This window comes from Puma concolor, chromosome D1 (genome assembly GCF_028749965.1).
Source record: "Puma concolor isolate L17-30 chromosome D1, mPumCon1.1.hap2, whole genome shotgun sequence".
In the NCBI taxonomy this organism is placed as follows: domain Eukaryota; kingdom Metazoa; phylum Chordata; class Mammalia; order Carnivora; family Felidae; genus Puma; species Puma concolor.
Genome location: NC_141676.1, coordinates 114,525,328 through 114,545,824, shown reverse-complemented (window position 1 = coordinate 114,545,824; position 20,497 = coordinate 114,525,328). Strand labels below are relative to the sequence as shown.

The window sequence follows — 20,497 nt, the reverse complement described above, 5'->3', positions numbered from 1 at the left end:
AGGTTATATGGCTGACCCATGATCCCCAGGAGGGCAAGAAGGACATCTTTACTTCTCCGAACTACGACGCGACACCTGACCGTGCTCCCAGGAAGTGCTCAAAAATTATGTGTACATCACGGAGCAAAAAAGATTTGACTATTAAAAACCACTCTTGCCTCTGAACTGAGTAGCCCTGTCAGCCCGAATCTGGGCCCTGCACGTAGGAGTTCAGGGGGAGGTTGGGAAGTTGACAGTGACACTGCCATCTGTGCCTTCAATTCCCACTGTAACACCTGTTGCAGTGTCACTAGCTACCTGAGAGGCAACAGCAACAAGAAAGAAACAGAAAGAAAATGAGACGAGCAGGAGGAGGAGGCGGGGGAGGAAGAAGAAAGAGAAAAACATTTAATTTTTGTAGCTGAAGCACATTTGCTATGTAAGAAATACTCTCACCGTTTTCCTTCAAGATGTGGTCTATGAAACACGCCCCATAGAAAAGCCTATCATCTCGGTAACGAACGCTTGCGTGTGCAAAGCCTCCGTCACTGTCACTGTTTGCACAGGCCAAACACATGGCCGTCTTCGGAAGGGAGCGTCCTAGGAACTCCAGGGTCACGTGTATGTAGAAATGAAATCCCTCTTCCTGATGTAGGAGGAAATAAAAATGCAACTTAGCTCTATTAGTTCTGGAGCAGATCGTTTCACAGCCCGTACTCTGAAACAATAACTCTCTCCCAGAGGCATGAAAGAATGAATACAATCTGCAGATCTGCCTGAACAGGTTCCCAAGACAGCCATCTAGGCACTCGGAGAATGTGACACTGAGTTCTGTTTCCTGTTATTACAGTTTTCTGAAGTGTGGTCCCTGAAAAGATACTGATTTCAATCTAAAAATCCTAACTGCAGTTTATAAAATGAGCCACAATTTGAGTTTTCTCTTGTTCAGGAATTCAAATGTCCAGAAGCATCTCACTTTTCCTAAAAACAAAAACAAAAACAAACAAAAAAAGCTACGTGGTTGCAAAAAAAGTTCTTTCATCTATAGCTCTTGTAATGTGGTTATTGCTCAAAATATCAGGAGTGCTGGAAAAACAGCCCATGGAGAGCAGTCCTTTATTGCACAATTTAAAGCCAAACATTAGGGAAGAATAAGAGATGTGAATGGTCTATCTATTCAACTGGAATGAGAGAAAAAAAGAAATAATGGACACATCACAGTTAACCAGTAGTCCCCAAACTCATTTCTTCATTCAGCAAACGTTTTTAGACTCTACTCAGCTTGGAGTAAGAAAAGATGAGTAGAAGATACACAGACCCCGCTCATTCAGTTTGCATCGTACATTCAGTCATTCAAAAAGCATGTCTGGGAGACACGGGCTTCTGGCTATGGGATGAATCATTCATGGGGATGAAAGGCACAGCATAGGGGACGTAGTCAATGGTGCTGTGATAGTGTTGCACAGGGATGATGGCGGCTATACGTGTGGGGAGCACAGAATCACGTGTAGTCTTGTCAAATCACCATATTGTAGGCCTGAAACTGTTGTAACATTGTGTCAACTGTATTTCAATTAAAAAAAGAGAGAGAAGGGGTGTCAGAGTGGCTAACATTAACAACTCAGGCAACGACAGATGTTGGCGAGGAAGCAGAGAAAGAGGATCTCTTTGGCACTGCTGGTGGGAATGCAAACTGGTGCAGCCACTCTGGAAAACAGTATGGAGGTTCCTCAAAAAACTAAAAATAGAACTACCCTACCACCCAGCAGTTGCACTACTAGGCATTTATCCTAGGGATACAGGTGTGCTGTTTCGAAGGGGCACAGGCACCCCCATGTTTATAGCAGCACTATCGACAAGAGCCAAAGTACGGAAAGAGCCCAAATGTCCATCGATGGATGAATGGATAAAGAAAAGGTGGTGTGTGTGTGTGTGTGTGTGTGTGTGTGTGTGTGTGTACACACACACACACACACAATGGAGTACTACTCGGCATTCAAAGAGAATGAAATCTGGCCATTTGCAACAACATGGATGGAGCTACAGTGCATCATGCTAAGTGAAATCAGTCAGAGAAAGACAAATATCATAGGACTTCACTCATATGAGGACTTTTAAGAAACACAACAGATGAACATAGGGGAAAGGAAGGAAAAATAAGGTAAAAACAGAGAGGGAGGCAAACCCTAAGAGACTCTGAAATACAGAGAACACACTGAGGGTTGCTGGAGGGGTACTGGGTGGGGGGATGGGCTCAATGGGTGATGGGCAATGAGGAGGACACTTGTTCCCATGAGCACTGGGGGTCATGTATAAGAGATAAATCACTGAATTTGATTCCTGCAATCATTATCACACCATTGAACTAACCTGGACTTAAAAGAGAGAGAGAGAGAGAAAGGCGGGAAGAGCAGCTTTCTTACAAGTGTCACTTGTAGAGGATTCTGGGATCGCTGATTGTCTCATCTGTGTGTGACCAACATTTAATAACCTGGGCAACGGTTCAAACCAGCATCTGTACTGGGCCCGCTCCTGTGCCTAGGACAAGCATAGGCTGTAGGCAGGAGAGAAGACACCTAGAGGGCAGTTAAAAACTCGAGTTGTCCTCAGAGGTGGCCGTGATCAGGCTGGTTAACAGATGAATGAGACGGGTGGGTCCTGACTCACCATGGGTTGGCTTACGTGAAGGCACTATTTACTTCCTCTTATCTTAACACAGCTTTTGATAACTGAGTGGTTTGAATTTTTTTATGTTTATTTATTTTGAGAGAGAGCACATGCGTGTGAGCAGAAGAGGGGCGGAGAAAGGGGGAGAGAGGGAATCCTAAGCAGCTCTGTGCTCTTTGCACAGAGCTCTATGTGGGGCTGGATCTCATGAATCGTGGGATCATGACCGGAGCTGAAATCAAGAGCGAGAGGCTCAGCCGACGGAGCCATCCAGGCGCCCCTTAAATAGTTTTGTTCTTCAATATGTCAGGCCTTCCAACACTTCTGGAAATCATCACTGCTCAGCTCTTAAAGGGGACGTAAAATGAGGTCAAGAGGTTTGCCCCAGACCTCATCAAGAGCAGCACTCACCAGGGCTGCTGATTCTTTGTCCCTGGACCATAACCCAAGCCAGTTTCAAAGCAGCATTCAGCACACCCGGCCGTGTACCTGTACCCAACACCTTGATGAGGCATTTACCAGGGTGTTAGTACATTGGAAGTGCTCCTATCACAGCAATTACAAAGAAAACTGTATCGCATTCTTGCAAGAAACAGCATGTGTCACCTATCCAGGCATTTCCAAACCTTTCTAGTATGGTAGTCAGATGCGAACATTCTTGTACTCACCAGAAACCGAGGCTTCGAAATTCCTATTCTTACAGCTCACCTGGGACAAAGGGACAGGAGCGCCTACCAGTCAGCGCTGCTGGGGGAAGAACACTGTGCTGGAACGATGTCTGGTGCGTGCAAGGTAGTTAACAGGTGGTTGGGACAAGCAGAAGCCCATGTGCGACCAGAGAGAAACTGCTTCGACACTTCAGGAACAATATTAACAACGATGACACAGGTGTAGTGCAGTGAGAGCACCCTTCTTCTGCGTGAAGGGCTTCACGCAGATTTTTCCAAGAACACCCAGACCCGCTCAGTGAGGAGTGTCCTTATTCCACTTTACAGGTGAAGAAACTGGGGCTCAGGACACCGAGCAGCCTATCAACAGGTAAGCCACTGGGCTTTCACCCACACTAGGTCTGAAGCCCTGTTCTTACTTCACACCTAACTACACTCCCTCCAAGTGCAAGCAACTTCCAAAGGGGGGCCCGCTTGCAAGCTGACGGCCAATTTCAGACATTTAACATAGTGGATCCATTCACCTTAGAAGGAAAATTCCCAACCTTGCCTTCTAGACGCCCTGAGCACTTTCTTCCGGCATGAAAATCATGCTCGACAATTAGAAAAGAGAATCTCGGCCCTCAAAATGCCGCCGCAGATATACTTTGCATGAAAATATTTTTATCATCGTGGAAATGGATCATCAACCTCTACTTGGAAACAAGCTACTTCAAACACTAAATTTGTTTGAACTTCTAACGACTACAAAGATATCCACCTGGTGCCTACTATGCGTCTGGCTTTGGGTCGGCTTCGGTTTGGCAAAGAGAAGAGCCGAGATGAGACATGGTGGCCGTTTCTGGTCAGTTCTCTGCCTCTCTGCTGGCCTTGAGGCTCTCCGAGATGCTGTGGAATCCGGACCTTCCAGAAGAGATTTAAGAAAAGGAGACCGTGGTGTGTCTGAAGAGGGAGGCTGTTCTCTTTAATTTCCACTTTTACCTTCTGTTATAAGAAGGATCTGCTAGTTCTAAGCAGTTTTAAAAGGCTGCAAATCATATATATAAAGGAGAAAGACTTTTCTTCTCTTTTCCTTAATTGTATCCACCACATATGAAAAAGAAAGAGAAAGTATGTGACACAAATAGACAAGTCACACGAAATCATACAACCTGTTGGAGATCTTGTCTTATTTTTGAGGATGTCGGCGACATCGCTCATATCAATTATTGAATGATTTCTTAAATAATTTTAATGTTTATTTACTTTTAAAAGAGAGACAAAGCGCAGAAAGAGAAGACAGAAAATCCGAAGCAGGCTCCGAGCCGCCAGCATAGAGCCCAACGTGGGGCTCGAACACACGCTCCGTGAGATCATGACCTGAGCCGAAGTAGGATGCTTAACTGACTGAGCCACCCAGGTGCCCTGAATGATTTCTTGAAATGGTCTCCTTAATAAAAGCAGCTTAAAACCAAACTAAAAGAAATTTAAGTCAAACAATAACATCTAACGTCGTGGGGGATTTTCTCGGAGTCACTTCCCACAGTAACATCAACAGGTGGATACGTCTGCTGGTCTGTTGCTCAGAATGAGCTCACGATGAGCACAACATCCCCGGTTAATCAGCAGCAATGCCAGAATGTGAACCCAGGCAGTCTGGGGCCCTGCTCTCTGCCCAATTTCTCAATGACATCTTCCTTCTTAATTTACATAATGTTGCAAAACATGATCAGACAAAAATATATAACTCTTGGTGTCATCTGCGGTAGAGAAAGTGAAATCTGGATTTTATAAGATCTCAGATTTTCCTTCTGAACGTTCTTTCCCTTCCAAGGTCTATCATAAACAAATTACCAAAAAAATACATAAGAATATCATGTGGTCGCTCAAGCTCAGACTCTGTCGAATACTTAGAAATTTGAAAGAGCCTCATCCTTTGGCACAGCAGGAGTAGAAATGGAGACTGAGACAGTGTGTCTAAATATTTAAGTTATAAATCAAGCGAACAAACTGTTCAATGAAACTTATTTCAATATAGCTTGAATTGCTTTATTGATATTTTGAAAATTTAATTAAATCCTACTCAAGCTTCATGATTATTATAAAAGTAAGGGGCGCCTGGGTGGCGCAGTCGGTTAAGTGTCCGACTTCGGCCAGGTCACGATCTCGCGGTCCGTGAGTTCGAGCCCCGCGTCAGGCTCTGGGCTGATGGCTCAGAGCCTGGAGCCTGTTTCCGATTCTGTGTCTCCCTCTCTCTCTGCCCCTCCCCCGTTCATGCTCTGTCTCTCTCTGTCCCAAAAATAAATAAAAATGTTAAAAAAAAAATGCTCTATTATAAAAGTAAAACTCCTTGTAAATCTAGTATTTCACGCCCATCTGGTTGCCAACGTTGGTGTCGGGCCTCACGCGTGTCATCCCTAGGATTACGTGCGTATTTTTCAAAATACCACGAACCGTGTCTGTTTGCAAAATGCTAATTACCATGTTCTGAATAGCACTGGATTGTTAAGGCCTCTCAAAGCACAAAGTGGGAACATGAAGAGCAGGAATGGATGCTCACCGCGAACAGAGAACAAGGCTTCCGTCCGCACGCGGATCTGCTGTGTGCATGCCCCACCCCGAGCAGAAGGGTTTGACGGGTGAATACGTATTCTCCCTTCCTTGTGCGGCCCCACCACCTAGCGGGGGGGGGGGGGGGGGCGGGGGGGGAGGTGGGGGGGTGTCCGTCCCCACCACCTAGTGGTCCGTCCACCCCTGGCGGCCCGCACACCTGTACACGTTTGGACGCAGATGGCTGGCTGGTGACTCAGGACAAGAAGTGCCCAGAGGCGGTTCTGGGGACCGAGCAGACTGCGGGTCACACTTTGCCTGCATAAAGCACAGGCTCCTGAGGGACCACATGCCCCTGTGCTGTCTCCCAGCTGTGTGTGTGTATGTGTGTGTATCTGAGGAGCACATCCCACTAAAATGTAGGTCCCAGGTCCCGGTGCAGGGGTCTCTCTGGCTTGGGTCTAAGGCTGGACTACTTTGAAATCTATGAAATGAACTTTTCCTTTGAACTAGAAGGTTCTGGAGCCTGCAGCACGGCTTCAAACCCCAGTTCCCCATTTACTGGTCCATGTGGCCACAGACAAATCACCATTCTGTGCCTTTGCTTCATTTTTAAGATGGCAATATTAAAAATAATTTTTTTATGTTGGTCTATTTATTTTTGAGAGAGAGAGAGACACAGCGTGAGGAGGGGAGGGGTGGACAGGGAGGGAGACACAGAATCCGAAGCGGGCTCCGGGCTCTGAGCCGTCAGCACAGAGCCCGACACAGGGCTCCAATCCACGAACTGTGAGATCATCACCTGAGGGGAAGTTGGATGCTTAACTGAGCCCCCCAGGCACCCCGTAAGATGGCAATATTAACAGTGTCCCCCTCCCAGAGTTGTTTGATGAAGACTAAATGAATGAACACATGGGAAGTGCTCACACGGTCACACAGGCCCTGGCATATGCTAATGGGCGCATAAATGTTATCCCTTTTTCTTCATAAATATAACCATCTCTTTTCTTTTCTTCCCCAGTCTGCTCTGTAAATCTGATCAAGTCCTATTTGTAAGTATCCATTTGTATCCAAACCTTTCACCCAAACAGATTTCTCTCTTTCTCAGTGAGGAAAATATCCAAATAAGAATGGAAAATTGTTCGTGCGTGTAGGAGAGAATCTATCTAACAGTATGAAAATATTTCACTAACGATTTATCACACATCTACCCAGAAACTTCTCCAAGGAAGTACGCTCAGTCTCTAAATGCTATGCATCACTGGAAACAGGCGGTAGTATTCAAAAGGGCCATGGGCAATAGCTGTCTGTTACCTGTAACATTTATACCATATGCAAATGTACACAGATCCACAGGAAGACGACACAGGGAAACTTATTTTCCACTAATAAGGACTTCCTTCCTGCTGCTCACCATATACATCAGTATCATAAAAGGTAAGACGTAATCATAATAAACGTTAACATGTCCGTGAAATGGTTATGTGCCTGTCACGTGCTAAGCCCTTTACGTGCATGGCTCGTGTAAGCCACGCAGCACCCCCACAAGGGGTCTCCGTGATGACCATTCAGTAGGATGGGGAAGCCGGGATGGAGACCGGCTACGAGGTAACGTGCCAGAGACTGCACAGAGAGTTAACGGCTGTGTTTGAACCCGGGTCTCTGGCTGGAAGCCTCTGCGCCCCCAGATGCAGCTACAACACGAAGGGAAAGTTATATTCACAAACTTACGTCCTCATCATGGTCCCCTGTTCATTACTTTACGTTTGTTAGCAACAAGTTTTCTCAAACTACCAACGAATGACAGGCTGCTGGATTGAGTCACCCCACTTAGACTACGAGTTCAGGGCTGACAGCAAACGACGGGAAGAAGAAAACATAAACCGTGTTTCTGCGAGCGAAGGAAAGCATGTGGCCAGTTACTCAACCCACCCACACAGGACTCTTCTTGTCAAAGAAGAAAGCTCTTTGTGGCTCCAGTCATTCAAACTGTCTTGGTGTAAACGTTCTCATATTTTCCAGATGCTTATTCAGCTCTCCGCGCCATTTTCTCTACGCAGAGTCAGTGACACTCTGTACAGAGGTGACGGCTCATATAATTCAGCTGCGTGGGCATGTCGTTTCCAAAATGACAGTAGAAAATAATGTCCCAAGGAAACCAAAGTGGACAGAATACCGAGTCATCGCGTAAAAGAATTCCTAGACATTCTTGCTGGGTTTTGGGGGGAGGATCCATACTTCTTCAAAGAACAAAGTAAAGTTCTAAGTGTGTTACATATAAGATGCTTACAATACCATGAATCAGAGAAAAGAGCTTCCACTGGAGACTATAAGGAGGTCTAGAATGGTATGTGTGGTTGTCAGAAGCTGTTTATGCAGTGACTGTGGGAGGGAAAAGGTACAGTAATTTCTAACGGAAGGGCTTCAGAAGTACTATTAAATCTCCACCTAAAAAATTAAACCAGTACCACGGGGTAGTGTCACTCACACATATACTAGAAACGTACGTTTTTGTAGTGCGGGGCAGAAAACATCCTTGCTAGCTGGCTTAAGGGCATTCACACCGAACGCCTCAGTCCGCTGTGTAATCTCCAATTTCCAAGCAGTCCCGTTGTAAACAACACGAAGTAATTCCAATTTTTCAACACTCTGGCACTGCTTGTTTGCACAGTTCCTCGGGAACCCACTAATGGATAGCACATGCCTTCATTTTTCATCTCCGAAGAAGCTCAGCACACGACCGAGGGCCGCGGCCAGACCGCGATCCCGGCACAGGCTGTTTCTTTCTTCGTTTGTTCCGGGACAAAATCGCTACCTCTGCGTCAGCACAAATTCCAAACTGTGATGGCGGGGACGGTTGTTTTCGCTTCTAAAAATAGGCGTCATTTATATTCATACAGATCATACGCTAATGAGGAGTCCGGGATTGACACACACAAGACAGAAACCCCACACATTCGGCCACCGATACCGGTGCCCGGCACCTCGTTGCAGGCTGCAAGGCGACACCCAGACTGTTACTTGGGGCGGGGGGCTGGCTCAGTGGGTAGAACAGGCGACTCTTGACGGCGGGGTCGTGAGTTTGAGCCCCACGCTGGGTGGAGAGATCACCAAAACTTAGAAACAAACGAACAAAAAAGAGACTAAGTTCTAGGCTTTTCACAAGCTTCAGGTGCAGCGGGAGACATGAGACCACTCCTCCTTATTATCATCCATAGTGGCCAGAATTCCAAGGTGACCCCTGAGGACCCATGCCTTGGCGTGACCCCCTCCCCCGAGCGGGGGCCGGGCCACTGAAGGCGATTAGGCCAGAACATATGACAAAAACTGAAATAACTTTGCAGATCGCTGACTTCAGATTATCCCCCAAGGACTCAATCGGTTGAGCCCTTCATAGAAAGGTCTAAGGCCAAAGGATGAGGGGCAGCCACATGGCAAACTGCTATGTTATGGGGACGGTCACGTTGTCAGGGAGGGCGGGCGGCCCCTGCTTGCTCGAGACCTCAACCTGCCCACCGCAAAGAATGCAACTCTGCCGACAGCCAGGGGGCGTGGGAGAGAACCACAAAAGTCACATGAGACCGCGGCCCGGGCTGACACCGTCACCTGCATTCGAACAGAGGACCCCCCCCCAAACCGCGTTCAGACCCTGCAGCTACCAACGTTCTTGGATAACGAACCCGTGTGGCTTTCACGAGCCACGCTGCAGGTGACTGTGCAGAATCACGAAACGAAGACACAAGCCCTGGAGAAGGTAAAGTCTTGTGAATTTCACGATGAGTAAAACCTTGTTTTTCTCCAGTCTCAGAATGCACAGCAAGGCGCTCTGGACTCACATAACAGCTATGGGACCTTCGGGAAGTCACTGCACCTTGCGCCTCAGTTTCTTGGCCTATAAAACGGGGAATAATACCTGGAGTTTGTAAGGGTTCGGCGAGAGCCCAAGAATAAGCTCCCCATAAAATAGTATCACTGCTCCCGTTACCGCTGTATTACTCCCAGCATTACTAATGTGACCAAGGCACACACCTGATGCCTCAGCCGGGCGAGAAAGTACGAATGGGTGAGTAAACGAGTGAGGGAGTCTGGAAAGGCTCCACGGAAACTGCAGATGACTGTGAATGTGGCAGGCGACAGTGGGTTTTAATCATTTGTTCATTGAGACCAAATTACTGAGCCCTTCGGAATCATTTTCGTCGCAGTGCCCAAGGCAGGGACCGTTCAGTGACGACCGTCCGCCCCGAGAGGAAACGTGGCTGCGGTGTTGCAACCAGAGATTGGGAGAGACAGGAGCCTAGGAGCTTGCAGAGCTCTGTGAGGACTCGACAAGGCCGGGGCGCGGTTTTCGTGGGTACAGGAAACCGCAAACCAGAGGCCCCAGGCTGCGTCTCCCCCCCCTCACCCCCCCCAGCCCTTACCTGCTATTCTCCAACATCCCGTGCAGGTACTTGGAAAGCTGATGCCTGAGGGTCAGGCTTCTCACTCAGCACAAGGCTGGGGGCAGGGAGGGGGAGGGCTGCGATCGTCCCCAGAGACCAGGAAGCTGGCTCACACCACCCCTGCCCCTGCCCACTCCGAGTCACCAGATCTCCTTGGGAGAAGCTCGCACACATCTGGGGCCCTCGCTCTTGTGGCTGTCACGTGCGGGATGACCCCGCAGTCTCCCAGCTCTGTCAACAGGGCTTTTGCATTGAGGACCGTAGCAAACAGAGAAGAGACTCTCAAAAGGCTACACAGCAACCCCGCACAGCTATGCACCTGAGCCCAGGGAAGAGGGAGCAGAAAAAAACGGGCACCTCCCTGGAAGGGGCCTAACTGCATAGCTTCCCAGTTGCGGCCTGAGGGTCCAGTTTCTAACAAGACTGTATCTAAGTGTTAGTACCTAGTATAAATATTAGTACCTAGGTGCTAGAGCTTCAAGCCCCTCTTTGGAGCACTGACAGGTCTCAGCACACCCTCGACCACGGGGAGTCACTAAGGACAAAGAAGTCAGGGCGCACAATCACCAAGTCGAAGGACAAGCAGGCGCTCGGGCTGGGTTGCCTGACAGGCTCCATGTCCCAGACAAGGCCACTCTGTCAAGACCAGGAGACAGGGCTCCACATTTTGTCTAATGCGCAGAAACCATCAGAGAGTCAAAGGAAATGAGGAAACAGGACTATGTTTCAAACAGGAGGAAAAGATAAAACTCGACAGTCGAAGACCTCAGCGGAACGGACGTAAGTGACGGATCCGACTGAGAGTTTCAAGCAACGCTCACAAGGATGCTCACGGAAGTCAGGGGACAATGCCCGGACAAAGTGAAGATTCCAACAAAGAGACAAAATGTTTCCAAAGTACCAGAAGAAATCACAGAGCCGAAACACATAATAACTGAACTGGAAAAAAGTCAACAGGAGGGTTTCTTAGCAGACTAGACTGACGAGAAAAAAGGACGAGTGACGTGGGAGACAGGGCAGGGGAATTCATAAACCGAGGGGGAAAATCCAATAAACAGAGGGAAGACGGCATAAGGGCCTTATGAGACACAATAAAGTGACCCAACACACACAGTACAGGGGTCCCAGGAGGAGAAGACACAGAGAAAGGGGCAGAGAGCTTATTCAAAGAAACAATGTTTGAAAACTTCCCTGATCTGGGGAGAGACCCAGATATCCTGACCCAAGAAACTCAAGAGTTTCAAGTAAGACGAATCCAAAGAGACCCACGGTGAGACACAGCGTAATTAAACCGACGAAAGTTAAAGACAAGGAGAAAAGGTTAAAAGCAGCCGCAGGAAGACAACGTGTTACCCAGGGGAACCCCCAGGTCAAAAAGATGAGCCACACCAAGTGCCGGGGAGGGTGTGGTGAGAGGGAGCCCATGCGCCGTTGTAGGAACACAACCTGGTATGGCCGCTGTGGACAACAGGAGGACGGTTCTGCTAAAAGTCAGACGTAGAAATACCATACGATCCTGCGATCCCACCTGGACATACATCCAAAGGGAGCGACAACAGACCTCAGAAGGATACCTGCATTCTCGTGGTCATGGCAGCCAAGATAGGAAAATAACCTAAGCATCCGTCAGCAGATGAGTGGATATCGATATCACACATATATACACGCATATGCATATACGTATACATCGCATTTTCTTTAGCCATTCATCTGTTGATGGACATATATACACACACTGAAACATTATGATATATATACTATACTATATTTAAATATATTTAAACATACACTACATATATTTATACTTATATATATTTATGTTATATATACTATATATATTTATACTATATTTTTATTTATATGTACTTATATATATATACTATGTATATACTATATATTTACATTATATGTATAAATATACTATATATATTTATACTACGTAGTGAATATTTAGCCACGAGAAAGTAGGAAATCCTGGCATTTGTAACAACATGGCCCTTGAGGACATTCGTGCTAGATGAAGGAAGTCAGGGAAACACAATACCGCATAGCATCTATATGGAGAATCTCAAAGTGTCCAACTCATAGAAACAGAGACTAGAATGCTGCTTGCCAGGGGCTGGGGGGTCGGGACATAAGGAGATGTTGGTCAAGGAGTATAAACTTCTAGATATAAAATGAATAAATTCTGAGGATCCAGTGCACATCATGATGAATGTAGTTAATAATACTGTATTGTATACTTGAAAAGCATACACTTTAATACTTGCTAAGACAGTAAGTCTGAAATGTTCTCATCACAAAAAAGAAAAGGTAAATATGGGAGGTGACAGAGGCATCAGCTAATGCTTTGGAGGCACTTGCTTTACAATATATATGTTTCTCAAATCAACACATACTTCACCTTAAACTTACACAACGTTACATGTCAAATCCATCTCAAAAAAGCTGAAAAAAATAAAATTCACAGCACCGATGTTACAAAGCTCTGATCATGGCTGAGTGATGGCAATATCCATGAGGTTGAGTGGTCTGTTTGCATTTTTGTCTCCCTTCTCAGTGGTAAGATTACTGGAGTTTTAGGAAAGAGTCCAAGAATAACTAAAATCTTAGGATAAAATTTTTTGAAAGCCACTGGAATTGAAGAAGGTATACAACTAAAAAAAGAAATTCTCCTTAACCATTAAGTGCATCTCCAAAAATGCTTTTTTATTCTAGTGCCAAGAGTTTCAACTCAAGAAAAATAATGCTTCTGCGTATTGAGTGAAATTCTACAGGAGGAAAATGTTCCCAGGGTGCTTATTATTATAAGTACAGGAATTCTAGGTATTTATTAATATAACAATAACAATGACTACAACCACATAAACAGTCTGATTCCTAATAGATTGAATGTTTATTTCCTATTATTCTCCAATTCTTAAAATTCCCATTCAGGAAAACTAAAATGATACAAATTGAACATTAGTTACAAATCCATCCTGTGAGATCTGATTATTGATTATTTCTGCTTGAATAATGAAATCCCATCCTGTAGCCTTCCTGGCTCTGGATATCTCAAGTAACATTCTGCCGAAAGAAACTCAGGCTGGAAAAAAATAAGAAATGCGGAGGAAGGTGAGGGCATTTTAGACATGTGCTCATTCTACAGTTTGGATAATTATCCATTTTCGGAGATAACGCAGAAGAAGAGTAATATGCACATCCAGTTTGGATCGTTAACTATTATACGATCCATAATAAACTGCGAGTTGTAAAATCAAGGATGGCCGTAAGTCTTGGCAAAACATCTATTATCACTGCATCTAAACCTACTCCAGGAGGTCAGAAATATGCTTCCATAGATTCTGGGTCTCCGGACTAAGGATTTTATTCCTATCCTAATTACACGTCAATCACAAGTAAGAATGTGGATACGACCAATGTGTTTGTCATCTCCAGGATGTCTGCCGTTTCAAACATTCTAAAGTGCAAAGTTATTTCTTGTATGTTCCAGTGAATTCAACTACTGAAGGAAAATATAAAGCAGAATTAGTAAGATGAGTGCCGATGATGTGTACTTAAAAATTAAGAATGGGGCCTGTAACAGAAAGAGGTCTCTATGAGTAACTAAGTTACATGCAAGCCTACACTTCAGTCAACTCAACCAGTGAACGATTTAATTTATGCTCTAATTTAAAATCGTTCTACAAAATCTTTTGCCAAACAATTAACACGAATCTTGTAGCACTATACCTACTACCACTAGTTGGCAAGGATCAACATTAATGTGAGGAGTTGTCAGACTAGAGAATAAAATTGACTTTGAAACTAACTTTTTTGAAGTTTGCTGATTTTTGAGAGAGACAGAGACAGCATGAGCAGGGCAGGGGCAGAGAGAGAGAGGCAGACAGAGAGAATCCCAAGCAGACTTTGCACCATCAGCACAGAGCCCGACGCAGGGCTCAAACCCAAGAAACTGCAAGATCACGATGTGAGCCAAAACCAAGAGTCGGACGCTTAACCGACTGAACCACCCGGGTGCCCCGTAAACTTGATTTTTATAAATCAAGGAGCACACCAGAGATTTAAGAATAAAATAGAAGTAAAATTGAACTCGATGAATGTAACTGTCATTAGGGCATCAACTTTTGTCTGTTTGGTCCACTGTTGTCTCCAGGGCTTAGAACGGTGCCTGGCAAATATAAGCTCTTGACAAACATTTGCAGAATGAATGAACGAATGGATGGATGAATGAATGAAACAAACAAAAAACTGACAATCTCCTACTTATACTACATATCAAGGATAAGGCAACAACAACAACAAAAAGGTACAGGGAATCATGCCTTCTATCCCTGTAGAACTAACTTACAGGCCAGTCAGGGGAAGCGGAGCTATTTATAAAACATGGCAGAAGGTAGTCAGGATAGTTCCTTGCAAGCACATGAGAGAGGGAGAGAGAGGGAGGGAAGGAGAGCTGTGGAGTGATTCCAGTGGGGAGCCAGGAATGACTTTAAGAAGGAGGTAACATTCATGTGGCTTGTGGAATTGGACATAGTCGTAGGAATGCCAAAGGGTACGTCAAAGATACTCGTTGACCAAACAAGTTTGTCTTTAACCAGAATCACACACAAGACAGCAGGTGTTAAAAAGCACAAAGAACAGAGCGAGCAGGTCCCTGTCCAGGGAAGAGCCAGTAGCCAGCTATGAGTGAGGTGGACATCTTATGTGAGGAGGGGGGAATGGGCCATGGAGGTCCTTCAAGGCCGCGTGTGTAACCCGAGATTGAGACTGAGGAGAATTCTACCCGAGAGCTGCTCTGCTCTCTCTCAAGTTTACCAACTTGAGTATCTCAACTCAAACTGGCATCATATACACATTTGAGACAGGTGCCTCACAGAGTACACTTCAGAACGCATGCTACTCTGCCCCTACTAATGGACAGGTACATAGTGGACACGTAAACGACAAATCTGTATTGCACTGAGGCTACAACACCCAGTCTAGAAAAGTTATTTCTAAGTGATAACTCCACATCTTGCTCTCATCTAGAGGTTTCCAACATTTTGTACCCTAAAGACGGCCAAATATTCCTGTGGTTTTCCCCATGCCCCACATCACCCTTCCACCAACAAAAAACTTTCCTAAGTTTTTGGAATGGGGGGGGGGGAGGGGGGACTCGGTTGGTTAACCATCCAGCTCTTAATTTTGGCTCAGGTCACAATCTCATGGCTCATGACTTCGAGCCCCACGTCGGGCTCTCTGCTGACAGTGCGGAGCCTGCTTGGGATTCTCTCTCTCCCTCTCTCTCTGGCCCTCCCCTCTCACTCTCTCTGCCTCTCTCTCAAAAATAAATAAAATAAACTTAAAAAAAAAAAAAGAAATACTGCATCACTTTTTTTCCCATTCCAAGTAACAATGTTCTCCGCTTTCCCTTCATATCTGAAAAAAGTTCTGATCCCTAAGTTTATCTAAATGACACATGGGTAGGAATATGCAAACCAACATTCTTTTAATCAGACCACGGCTACAGTAAAATGAACAACAACAACAAACCTGGAAAGCAAAGAGAGACACCTGCTTTAAGAATGTCTATCTTGCTCGGGGCGCCTGGGTGGCGCAGTCGGTTAAGCGTCCGACTTCAGCCAGGTCACGATCTCGCAGTCCGTGAGTTCGAGCCCCGCGTCAGGCTCTGGGCTGATGGCTCGGAGCCTGGAGCCTGTTTCCGATGCTGTGTCTCCCTCTCTCTCTGCCCCTCCCCCGTTCATGCTCTGTTTCTCTCTGTCCCAAAAATAAATAAAAAACGTTGAAAAAAAAATTTTTTAAAAAAAAAAAAGAATGTCTATCTTGCTCGAATCCAGAGAAACCACACAAAAAAGCTTCTTCAAAACAACAAAAACAAAAACAAAAACAAAAACAAAAACAAAAACAAAACACAACAGGTCTGCAAACTTTATCCTACTACAAAGCTGGGGCTTTCAAGGTCAAGGAGAACAGCCTATGGGAATAAATGTTTTGACCACTGCGTATGCTCCACGTTTCTCAGTTACTTCTATATTTGGAATTTCAGAATCATGGGGTGGAAAACTTCAAAAACAAAAGAATTGCAAAATCCTGCCAGTGTGTGAAATAATGTACTATCAGAGATGTTTTGATTGAGAAGCTGACCGAGCTTCAGGGTCCCTCCCTTGCAAGGGCTCCTTGAAAGGTCCTGCGAGAGGCCCTAGGAATGTGTTTACCAAGTCACATGTTTTAGTAAATTTTGCAAAAGTAAGATGTTTTGAATGCAATCATCTAAGACCATTGTCTCCTTCCATCAGGACCCCCTCGCGTCAGGTGAGGATGGAGGGCTCAGTGCGTGGAGGACATATTGCCAAGTCGTCCTAAGGAAAGCTGAGCAGAGTTTGCATGTAATGGACTCCATTTCTATGGGATACAGCCATGCCCTCGTATGGGCAAGTCGTTGCTACTGTGCTGGTATAGGAATATGGCTTCCAGAATTATCTTCCCACCTACTGTGCTGACTCCTCTCGCACCTGTCGTCAGGACACAGAACTGCAAAGCCAGAGGTTCTGTGGAGGTAAGAGCAGGTCCTCTGGTGCCTGTTTCCAGAATAACAAAAGTAGAGGATGAGAAGAAGGTTGGAAATACGGGGAGGCAGTAGCTGGACTATGGAACAATCTTCTATGTCTTCCAGGTCGTATATGAAAGACACCTGACAGAGATTTGCAACAACCTCAAGAAGATACGGGATATCACTAGTCATAGGTTGTGATGCTAAGAACACCTTTCCAGAGTGTTAAACAATGGGGAAAAATTGTTTTTTGATTAGTCATGCTGTAAGAAAGCTCGCACAAACTTCCTGTTCCCTTTACAGAAAATGAAAGACACAGTCATGGTCATAGGTAGAAATATTATGTAGTTATCATTAATGATCTCTCTCTCTCAATATATATGTACTGTCGTACCAAAATTTCTGTTTTTTTCTTTTAAACAGAACCCCCAAGGAGCGCCTGGGGGGCTCAGTCGGTTGAGCGTCCAACTTCAGCTCAGGACATGATCTCGCGGTTTGTGGATTCGAGCCCCGCGTCGGGCTCTGTGCTGACAGCTCAGAACCTGGAGCCTGCTTCGGATTCTGTGTCTCCCTCTGTCTGTGCCCCAACCCCGCTTGTACTATCTCTCTCCGTCACTCAAAAATGAATAAACATTAAAAAAATATTTAAATAGAACCCCCCAAATTATATAAGCTTACACGCACACAAAACTTGGATTACTCCTTTTCCTCAAGTCAATTTACACTTTATCTCTCTCCTGAGGACTTCACGTAAAAAATTCTCATGGGTCATTTAAAGAATGATTTTTAATTCGCACATAGATGTAGAAGAGTGAGAGGCAGGGAGAGATCAGTGCATTTCTGCTGCCCTCCATTCTGTGACGGATCAATTAACAAAGCCTCTGGGAAGAAAGCGTGATTTCCGAGCTTAGGACGGGGGTCCTTCTCCCGCAGGGCTGGTGTGGCCAAGCTGGAAGCCAGGACCAGCATCGTGTCTCACAAATGCCTGCCTGTACCAGCCATCCAAGAGTGCTACAAAATACTGCCCCAGTCCTTGGGGCTTAAAATAAATTCATGATCCCATGGTTCTGGAGGTTAGAGTCTGAGATGTACCTCACCGGGCTAAAATCAAGGTGTTGGCGGAGTTACGTTCTCTTGGTGACTGTATCTTCCAGCTCCCAGGGGCCTCCTACCTCCCTTGGGCCCTGGCCCCCTTCCTGCAACGCCAGGCTGAATTCCTCCATGCTGTCACGTCTGTGGGTCACCCCTTCTGACTCCTCCTCCCACTTACAAGGACCCTTCTGATCGCCCTGGGCTCATCGGATTCTCCGGGAAAAGTGAACGCACGTGGCCACGTGAATAAATATTGCGGGGCATATATGTGTCATTTTAATTTAGTGAAGCTATTTTCAGTCCATGAGATGTTTTCAAAACATCTGTATCTGGTGTGAGTATGTTTCACGGTTCTCTGAAGAAAAGTGTATAGTTTACACACAATTACTGAAATGGAGAGCTAGAAAGAATATCTCAGAGATCGTTAGGTCTACTGTCACTCAACCTACCTCTGGCAAAGGGCAGTTTTTCTCTTTAACGTTCGATCTGTCGTTGACAATTTTGTGATACATAATAAAAATGAATTATCAAAAAATGAAACAATTTGAAAGGAAAACATGTAAGTTCCATTGTTTAAGTAGGTTTCAGCAGACATAAAAGGATTCTGGCGAATCATGTAGAACACCTTGATTTTCTGCACTTATCTCGGGAGAGATGAATTCACTGGTCATTACTGGTTCCCAAACCACACTTGGCCCTGATAAAATCCCCTTATTTTATAGAAGAGTAACAGGAGAACCGTAAGAATTTCCAATTTTCTTGAGCACTGGTATATACCAAGCATTGATCTGGATTCTTGACATAAGTTATTTCCTTTAGTCCTCAAAAAATCCTTTTTGATGGACACTATACTCACTTTACAGTTGAAAATAACTGACGTCCATAAAATATGACACATCTGAGGAACCCTCTCGCACTGCTGGTGGGAATGCAAACTGGTGCAGCCACTCTGGAGAACAGTATGCAAGTTCCTCAAAAAGTTACAAGTAGGGACGCCTGGGTGGCTCAGTCGGTTGAGCGACCGACTTCGGCTCAGGTCGCACGGTCTGTGGGTTCAAGCCCCGCATCGGGCTCTGTGCTGACGGCTCAGAGCCTGGAGCCTGCTTCCGATTCTGTGTCTCCCTCTCTCTCTGCCCCTACCCCACTCATGCTCTGTCTCTCTCTGTCTCAGAAATAAACAAACATAAAAAAAAAATTTTTTTTTTTAAAGTTATAAGTAGAACTACCCTACCATCCGGCATTGTGCTACTAGGTATTTACCCAAAGGATACAAAATTCTGATTCGAAGGGGCACATGCACCCTGATGTTTATAGCAGCACTATCGACAATGGCCAAAGTATGGAAAGAGCCCAAGTGTCCATCAACAGATGAATGGATAAAGATGGGGTTTATATATACAATGGGACATTACTTGGCAATTAAAAGCATGAAATCTTGCCATTTGCAACTACAGGGATGGAACTGGAGAGTATTAGGCTAAGCGAAATTAGTCACAGAAAGACAAATATCATATGATCATATGTGGATTTTAAGAAACAAAACAGATGAGTACAGGGGAAGGGAAGGAAAAATAAGATAAAAACAGAGAGGGAGACAAATCATAAGAGGTTCTAAAATATAGGGAACAAACTGAGGGTTGCTGGATGGGAGGTGGGTAGGGTCATGGGCCAGATGGGGGACGGGCATTAAGGAGGGCACTTGTTGGAATGAGTACCGGGTGTTACATGTAAGTGATGAATCACTAAATTCTATTCCTGAAATCGTTATTACACTACAGGTTAACTAACTTGGATTTAAATTAAAATAAGGGCACCTGGGTGGCTCAGTCAGTCGGTTAAGCGTCCAACTTCGGCTCAGGTCATGATCTCACAGTCCCTGAGGTCGGGCTCTGTGCTGACAGCTCAGAGCCTGGAGCCTGCTTCGGATTCTGTGTCTCCCTCTCTCTCTGCCCCTCCCCCACTCACACTCTGTCTGTCTGTCTCTGTCTCTCTCCCTCTCAAAAATAAACGTTAAAAAAAAATAAAAAAAAATTTTTAATAAAAATAAAAATAGGACACATCTGATAACATAGTAAGAAGCCCAGGGAAAGCTAAGCATCTCTCTTCTGGCCCTGTGTGATTGATACGTGAGACAGAACCTTCACTGAACATTTGCTCCTTTCTTTGGCTCATCAAAAGGTTTGTGAATGGAAAAGAAAACGTTCCCTTCTTCTCCATTTTTAGAGTAACAATCTAGGAATGTGAACAGTTTGGAATTACACCTCGATCTTGCTGATTTTGTGTGTACAAAGCGCACGCGGAACAGAAGATTAGATGGAGGAAAAAAACTGATACAGAAACGAAAAAATTAGGAGCTCAAGCCCAACGACAACAGTTGTTGATACAGGACCCTGATCTCCTTCCTACGCGTTCGACACAGCTGCGTTTACATTTTTTCCCTACTCATGTTAACCCCAACAAATTAAAACACTGGGGAGTTCGGGCAGTTTTGTTATTTCTCTTTTTTCTGAAGAATGTTCTCCTGGGAACTTCCACGGTAGGGACTATTAAATACGGTATCCCGTCTA

General features: G+C 45.2%; 1 protein-coding gene across 3 annotated transcripts in view; it reads right to left on the bottom strand.

Annotated features, from left to right (window-relative positions):
- Positions 1–20,497, bottom strand: part of PDGFD (platelet derived growth factor D) — a 225,219-nt gene that overhangs the window by 161,454 nt on the left and 43,268 nt on the right. The window contains exon 1 of one of the 3 annotated variants that reach the window (XM_086679267.1): positions 436–1,229. The exons of the other annotated variants lie outside the window; for them this stretch is intronic. Coding sequence (XP_086535393.1) covers positions 436–556 — 121 coding nt within the window. The 5' untranslated portion in view covers positions 557–1,229. Of the gene's footprint in view, positions 1–435; positions 1,230–20,497 lie in introns of those variants that run through there. 3 annotated transcript variants of the gene reach the window in all.